At 34.4% G+C, this 8,896-nt stretch overlaps 1 protein-coding gene across 1 annotated transcript in view; it reads left to right on the forward strand.

Moving 5' to 3' along the window:
• MCTP1 (multiple C2 and transmembrane domain containing 1) overlaps positions 1 to 8,896 on the forward strand; it is a 219,047-nt gene that overhangs the window by 102,970 nt on the left and 107,181 nt on the right. Inside the window, exon 6 of the mRNA XM_031557436.1 lies at positions 4,227 to 4,335. Coding sequence (XP_031413296.1) covers positions 4,227 to 4,335 — 109 coding nt within the window. The remainder of the gene's footprint in view (positions 1 to 4,226; positions 4,336 to 8,896) is intronic.

The raw sequence follows: 8,896 nt of genomic DNA on the forward strand, positions 1-8,896 counted from the left end.
TATATTTTAAAATATTCCTATTCCATGACTGACATCCTTTCAACAGCTGAATTTAATAAAGATGTACCTTATCAGTCTGTGCAGATAACGTGAAGTGCTAGTACTAATGCTGTACAATATTCTTCAAACAGATTAGCAGGATGTGCGCTTCAGCAAATTTATTCTGGCTATCTCCACTGAATCAGCTGTCTGCTAATGCTTGTACAACCCATACACCAATAGTATTACCATAAACACAGTTTAATAGAGGTGACTTAGTGAGGCTAAACATAATATTCCTAAACTGACTGAGAACTAAAGTATTTCACAAAATCTCTGAAAAATAATTGCAATTAAGAGAACTATTTCATATTTGGGAAGCCACCAACACAGCTTGTGGTTGTCAGAGTAGATCCTTAGAAGTATAATAAATTTCTGGTGGATGGATTTTTGAGGTGACGTACTTCTAGCTACCGGATGTAACAATACCATATTTCTGTGGATTATGCTATTGGAAGATGCGATGAGAGTCAAGTGATACTGATGGTTTAGATAATTTAGAAGCAATATAGCAACATGTTATAACTGTATTATTAATCAGTTTTCATAAATACTTTTTTATTTTTTTTCCTCCCCAGTGTAAAGCATAAGATGGATCTATTTATTTCCTTTTCTCCCACATTTTTGGATGTGTGTCATTTTTCTTATATTTACAGTAATGTGTGTGTTTGAAAAGGTTTGGTTTTTTTGGAGGATGTTCGTATCGCAATAGAAGGAATTTCTCATTATATGTTTTTGAAAATTACATCGTCCTTTTTGAAAAATATTACAGTTTTTATTAAAATGACCTATGGACAGCAGCAGAAAGAGACGACAAGGATTAGCAAAATTCAAATAGTTTATTTTCACTGATGTTTGATTTATCTCTACTATTCATATATCTCCTTCAGCGCAGATTAAAAAAATGAATCTGCAATTAGCAAGATGTACTATTTCCATTCATCCTCTGTATTTTGGGCTTATTTTTTGTTCTCTTAAAAAATCTAGATTTTATTGGAGAAATATATTTTGCACCCTTTCCACAGCCAAAAACAGTTAATGAGCTGACCTTACCATCAGATCAAATAGCCTTGGAAAATGACTCTATTACTGTCATTTAACCATTTGTAGCTGAACATCAGAGCCTTACAAATTAAACAGGCATTACTGTTTGAACCATTATTTTACCACAATTGTCTGAAAAGATTAATTCCTTTTGGGGTGAGGAAGGGGGCGCATTAATGGGTACAGACCAAGAGAGATTGTATGACCTTTTCAGAACGGGTGTGCTGAACCCACAGTCCCCCTTGTCACAGTTTAAAAACCAGAGGAGCTAGTTTAGAGAAGAAGTTGTTAGCATTCCATTTTTATTATGACATTTCACAGTCATCCGATTTAATGTCCCTTGACCAGATTGTCCACCGTGAGACGATGGGCTTGAAATGTTATTTAGAGCATTGATAAAAGGTGAGCAGTTCTAAGATGACAGCGAGTCATAAGGCTGGTGGTGTGACATTAATTTTCTCCATAACAGAGATGGAATAAGACGTCATGGTGACAAGCTGTCAATCAGTACTGGCCCCTCAGTGTATCTCGATGCCATAGGATGGGGTATTGCTTCTCCCATAATAGAGCTGAACTGAGATGCTCTCCCTGACAGCTGCTGCAGCCATACAGAAAATATATTATACAGCCTTTCATTAAAAAAATAAAGAGGACCCATCTCCAGAGCATTTCAATCTTTTCCCATCTATTGAGGGCTGAAAAGATTCACTGCAAATCACAGATTCCTCTGCTATGGAAATTTCAGGCTTCAGAAACCATACAGTTTTTGAGACCTTCAGCATTAATCGTAAATAAAACAGAGTATCATCTGATAAATTGTTACTTAAAGTTACATATTTAAAGTAATATATTAAAGTTATTTGCTTCTTCCAGAGTCTACAGTAGCATTGTATACAATTTCGCTAGTCTCAACCATCGCGGCTTATGATAAATTAATCTAAAGTTACTGAATCTCTAAAACTGAAGTTCAAAAATAATTGTTTTGTGGGATGTTAACTAAGGTAATGAAGTGAAATACAGTACCAGTGCTTTTTTTTTCCCCCTTTTTTTTTTTTTTCCCCAGAATGTGCATTTTGCAGGGTGTATTCTTGGGGAAATCCTCAGTACAGTTTGCTGGAAGGGGAGCAGTTGTTTGTTTCTCTTGATCCATGTTCGGGTTTTTGCTTTGTTTTCTTCCTGAAGTGAGCTGTTTGTTTTGGTTTTTCAGAAACTTGGGTAAAATGTGGGAACCTGTTTGTAAATTTCTTTCACTTCCATCTTGGTATTAGAGGAGAATTATCTGTTACAGTACAAGCCCTGATAAGAAGCTTCTAAACCTTGATCATTATTGTTGTGAGAGATGGTGCCAGTGCCAGCATGCTTTTGAATTGTAGCACTGCTATCTGTACCACCACTTCTGCCACTCTCAGCTTGTGTGTAAGCACATAAGCAGAGGATTGAGTGTGTGCTGATTGAAGCTGACTACCAGTAGTTTTAAGCCTTATTTCTGATGTTAAGCATACTAAATACAATTAAAAACTGTAAACGATTATGCTGTGATAACATGCGTGTGTATATTTGTATGTATTCTGCATATGTGATACTGCGCTTAACTGGATTCAGGATACCAAGGTCAGACCTTCACTATAAACAATAAGTAGTCAAATAGGGCTTGTGAAATAAATATCAAAGTGTGATCTGACTGCTACAATTGTCTTACTAACAGAAATATAGGAATGTGTGTTATATGTCTAACATTTTAATGAGTATGTTATCTATACATAAACATATCCATTTTTTGCAAAATCTGATATTATCTTTAAGCAGCAGCTGTGATTTTCAGATAAGTGATGTTATTCTGTTTTTCCTTAACAGTCAGTTTTGACTTATGATGTATTTCAGAATTTTAACTTCGTTTTTACCTGATGGTTGCATATTCTAGGAATCTAGACCACAGCAGCAGTAGAAAAGGCTTCAAATGCTGCTGTATCTTCACATAACTAATTAAAAAATTGCACAGCATGCCTGTGGCCTTTTCTAATATTTTAGATGTTAAAATGCTTAGAAATAAGGATAGGTGATACCATTCATTTACAAGACTTGTAGAAACTTAAAAATTTGACAAAATATATGATTTAAAGTGTACTTTAAAATGTAATTTTAGATTCCCCTTTTGGATCTTCTCTCATAGGTTATGAAGTAAGTAAACAATAATGTAAAATTTGCTGTTAATTGGTTGCATAATCAAAATGCTATTTGGTGTTTCAGCTTTTGAAGTTCAACGACTTTTATATCATATTTAAAGTCAGATGTTAAAAATTTTGGCATAACATACTCAGATGCTGCAGTATTCCCAGATTATTACACTTAGGCATTTGAAAAAATAAAACAGAATGCAGTTTCCAAGCAGCTTTCTAAAACAATACAGGGTGTGTAAATCCAATTGTTAGTCTACTCTTTATTTTTTCTTCACTTTTTTTAAATATGGATATTGAAGAAACTAATGGTAGAAGAAAAAAATTATAGTAAAAACGTTTTGCCATGTAAATAGAACTATCTTCTTGTGTATGTTTTTCAGTCTTTTTTGCCTGTGATTGTTATAAGGATTATTAACTTGCTAGAATAGTCTCTTGTATTTGCTCATATTACTTGCTGCATACATGCTGCATGCAGGCTTACGTATAATGATCAAGTACAATGAAAATAATATTGGTCCCAACTCATTTTTAATATTATTGGAGCTATCAAAGAGAAAATATGAACACAGATTACACAGAAGTAACCAGGGAGAGGAAAAACTGTTTGTACAGTTTGTATTAATTTTATTAACACCCTGATACATAATATAATTCTGATGGTCAGTTCACTATAAGAGTTTGAGTCAGCAATGTATGTTTAGTAATAGTAATATTATAATAAAATAGTAATAGTATGTTTAATTACTTCATAATTTTTCATTTGTGTTTTTGATTGGTATGTTGAAATGGCAAAATACTGAAAGAAACAGAATTATATGTTCTTCAGAAAGTAGTATGATAAAGTATGGGCGCGTTAGAAGTACTCTGACTTACATCTAAAAAAAGGAAGATACTATCAATATTGCTTTAATTTTATTTTGCAATTTAGAATTATACTAATTTTTATTTTTTTTTTTATTTTTTCAGAGTCCAATGAGGATGTTTCATAACATGAAGGATGTGGGATTTCTTCAGGTAAAAGTCATTCGAGCAGAAGCATTGATGGCAGCTGATGTTACAGGCAAGGATTCCTTTAGTTTCTGTGACTGTAAATATCAATACTGGGCCTTTTTACAGATTGAAAAATATATTTGAAACAGAAGATTATGCAATTCTTATTGTCTGCTTGCTGTGTCTCACATTCTCCTCATTAAAAAATCATCAGACATAAAACAAAACTTGTAAGCAAGGCAGCAAGTCATTCTAATGCTAGCAGAGTCTGACATAGGTTGTTGCTGAGAAGGCTGAAATATGCATTTTTCTCCAACAAAGGTTCTGCAAAAAATTGCATGAGATATATATTCCAGATTTCTTTTTCTAGTGGATATAAAAATACAAAATATTCAAAATTAGAGCAAAATGCAACAGAAAAGGCAAATGGAAATTGTCACATATGAATACAACTTTGAAGTTTTTGCCAAAGTAATTGTTCCCTGTCAGATACTTAGCAAGGCTATTCTTTGGTTTCAAATTCTTCAAACAAATGTTAAGTTTCCTTTAACTATAGTGCTTGTCTGCTTAAGAAGGGAAATAAGATTTTTTTTTCTATTTTAAATTATGGACTGATGGAATAATTTAACCCCATTTGTCTTTTCAAAACAAAGAAAAAAATTATTTCAGCCATACCAGCTGTGTTTCCTTGGAAATACTGAAGTTGCATCCTGAAAGTAGAATCACAGTCATACTGCATAAGTTGGGTGAAGCAAAGTGAATTTGTCCTGTGTCAGAAAATAGCCATCTTTTTTAAAGAAAGGAAAGTAAAAAGCAAACTATCCTAACATAGTTTGAGTGCAATTTGAACATAAATGTTCTGCTACATGAACAGATAGAGATACATAGCAAGATAATAACTTTTTAATTGTTTTGTGCAAATTGGCATGAGTAGATTTCCTTTTTCTTATATAAGGCAACAGAATAAACATTTTATTGCTGAAACTGATCTTCCAGTTTGTGGCACACAAAATAACAGATTCTATTTTCAGAGAGGTTGGAGAAATGCTTCTAAAGATTCCTAACTCTGCTTTGACCTTATAATCCAATGTGGTCTGAACAGAGAGAGAGATTAAGTTATTCAGGGGCAAATGGGATAATTCAGTCCCTGACCTCGTTCAGTCTTCAACTTTTCCAGATCAACATGTCATTTGTGCTGGTTGAACAGATTTTTTGGAAATACATTTTATTCAATTAAAGATGTAGAGAGCGCTACCAAAAATTTCCAGGTATTATATTTAGAGTGACAGTGAGGAAGACTGGAAAGAACACTCAATATCTTGCTCGTGTCCTGAGTATTTTGTTCACTAGCATTATGCATTATATATGCTTTTTAAAAAGGCTGTGCATTCAAACACAAGATAAATGCTTGCATAGTTCAGGTAATAGTACTTGATATTTCGAAAGGAGGACAAATGGTTTTAATGAAATTAATTTATGTGAATGTGTACAGATGATTTCAGGTTAAACTTTGAGGAGGAATATTCACAATTTATTCTAAGTAGTCATTTGCTGACTGTCAGAAAATGTTTGCAAAAATTATAAAAAAAGCTTGCCCATTCTCCTTTATAGAACTGAGCAGTAATTACTAGTCAGCGTAGAAAATGCTGTCAGTAGTAGTATGACTTATGTGACTAAAGATTGGTTTATGTGAGTAAAAGCTCAGGCATAGTTTGCTCTCTTAATACATCTTTTTTTCACAGTTTATCTTGTGCCTCCCTTTGAGTCTGAAAAGCTGAAGCGCCTGTATAGTTCTTGTATGTTTTGCTCTGTTTCCTTTCTGTTGCATATGCCCCATTTCACTTTCAGAAATCTTTTCATATGAAGCAGTGAGCAAACATTTGCAAGTTTGAGCTGAATGGATTTTCAAAATTCACAATATTCCATCATTAAGCATAAGCATAAATTCCTTTAAAAATGTGAATTTTTTCTTTTGTTACGGTACATTCATTGAGAAGCATTGTAATACTGTATTAACTCTGTGTGAATAAAGAACAATTGAGTCTCCTGTTGAATGAATGACTAAAAAGCACAAATTACTTTTTAATGAAACCCTCAATTCCTCTTTATAGAGAAAGCCCATAGCCTTGTTTAGCTGAACACTACTACAGTAGGTCACTTCAGTTAAGGCTCTAATAAACTCTTGATAGTTGAGTTCTGTGTCAATAGCCCAGTGTTGGACAGTGCAATTCAAATCATTAAGGTTAATACAAATCTTTAAAAAAGAGAGGGAGGATGAGAGGGGGAGAGAGGAAAATAAAAAAGAGGAAAAAGAGATTAAGGATACTGGTTAAGGTCTCAGTTTTCAGCTCCCACATATACACAAATGACTTGAAAAAGATGCCACAGCAGACTGAAATTTCTGTGTTTAGATGTGGGCAGGTGAGAAAATGGTGATTAGCAGTCTGCAAATGGAGTGCTGTATAAGAGTGTCATTAATGGGCTTGAAAAATATATGAGAAAAACACCAAGTGAGAGTCCTTTCTACCCAACCTACCTGTAAAGAAGTGACTTTCCTGGGAAACAGATTACCGTGGAAGGATGAGAGGTTCCTGATGGGTGCCTGAAGCCTTTCCCTGGCTTCCGAGGGAGTTGAAACACAGGGCCTCTGGCAGGACCAGGGCGTTGAAGAGTGCTGTTTGGTTTATCAGGATGTTATACCTGGAAAATTGTATCTCAAGATCATTCTTTCTAATGTCAAAACATAATGCTAGGGTTGCCATCCAAACAAAATGATGTTCTGTTGGAAATTCTGGTTGCAGCAGGTGTTCATGTATATATAAAATGTATATATTTTTATATGGCTTTTGTTTTGAAACCATAATCTAACAAATGGAATTAAATTATTGACTATACTTATTTATATTTTCTTCTCTTCCTGAGAAGGAAGCTTTTGTGTTGAAGCCATTTGGTGCCAGGCTGTTTTCTTCCTATAACCTTGGATAAAAGGAGTTGTACTTTTCCCTCTCCCCTTGTTCCGTTATTGGTCCTCTGGAAAACATACAGCCTGGCATAATTTCATATATGGTTATAATGAAGAAATTTTAAATTAGAAAGTATTCTGATAATGCCATAAAATATATAGTGGGTTCATCATGTCAGTTGACCTTTGAAATTAATACATAATCTGTTTAAAAAGTTTTTTGCATCTCCTATACATATACATTTATTCTTTTCCTTATAATGTGAAATAAAAAGCTCCACATTGTTAATGATGAGAAGGAAGCATGGTGGGAAAAGATGTGCTACAGGTTTTATCAACGTCAGTACACGTCCTATTATTTTGAAGAATAATAGTTAGCAACTCAGATTCATTAGCAGAGCAAAATCTGAGCTCCTTGTGACAGTCAGCCTGGAAAACAGTTTGTTTTGCTGTCTTCAGGCTTTAATTAAGACATGTTCCATTCTAGCCCCCTTGCCTGCCCCTTGCCCACCCCCACCCTGCTTGCTGTGTCACAGACCGGCGATCAGACGCTTTCAGATGGTCCAGCCCATGACTTTGACCTTCTGCGCGGTCCGGCGTTCCCTGGGGAACCGTTCAGCTCATGAGGTCTGATTTCACACTTCCAGGATGCCTCGGCTCTCTTAACAATGACAGGGAGACAAAGCCCTTTAGAGCGGGCCGCATGGGGACTTGTTTAAATTGGAAACTAGAGAGGAGTCAAGGAACAAGGTTACAGGCTACAGAATAGTGCTTTTAATAAAGAGCTCACAGCTCTGGTTCAGCTCAAAGAGGGCTACCTCTGTACAATTAATTGAGACATTTATCTGGAGCATCTTAGGCCTCTACTTTCTCACAGAATTATGTGATAAATATCAGCTAAGAGGCAGATGAGATGTGCATGAAATGAATTTTTAACACTTTGATTACTGTGTCTCCAGCCTTCATTAGAAGTTAATTTATTTGTATTTCTGACCTTGTTATTAGTCTGATGTCTGCATTTTTTGGGGGTACTGGGATTTCAGAACCTGATATTTGAGACAGATTTTATTGAAGAGCTCAGTGATTTTTATGTTTGCAGTCAAAACCAGTTCAGGTTTCTTCACCTTTGAAGAAAAGAAGCAAGCATAGAAAGTGAGTCTTATTTTTTTGCATGAAAATGATATTCAGCCTTCTTTCTAAGTAAATCCCATGTTAAAATTTTGATTGAAATATTTGAAAGTAGAATGAAGACACCAAGATGGCTAAACGCACAGAATGTAAATGATTTTTCTAAAATCTGTTCTACTAAAATGTCCTAATATGTTGCGTGCAAAAATAGTCTTGGAAATTGTTCCTCAAATGCTAACAAATGTCAGAATGATGTACACAAATGTTAAATTCAAAAAGGTACGGAAGCCTTTACATATAAAATAGAAGGAATAAATTCAGAGACCCATTGGAAATATGTTTCCAAAAGCAATTTGCTCTGTCGATTAGTGCATTTAGAATTTAATGTACACTTGAATTATCTTCACAAAATAATTAAATCTATTAGATAGGCAGTAGTTTGGGGTAAATAAAATCTCATCTGATCCTGTGACATTTACCTGAAGACAATATAACCAACCAATATAATGTACTGCAAAACTACCTTTTTTTTTTTTTCTTACTGAAAGAAGCAGTT

This window comes from Meleagris gallopavo, chromosome Z (genome assembly GCF_000146605.3).
Source record: "Meleagris gallopavo isolate NT-WF06-2002-E0010 breed Aviagen turkey brand Nicholas breeding stock chromosome Z, Turkey_5.1, whole genome shotgun sequence".
Classification (NCBI taxonomy): Eukaryota; Metazoa; Chordata; class Aves; order Galliformes; family Phasianidae; genus Meleagris; species Meleagris gallopavo.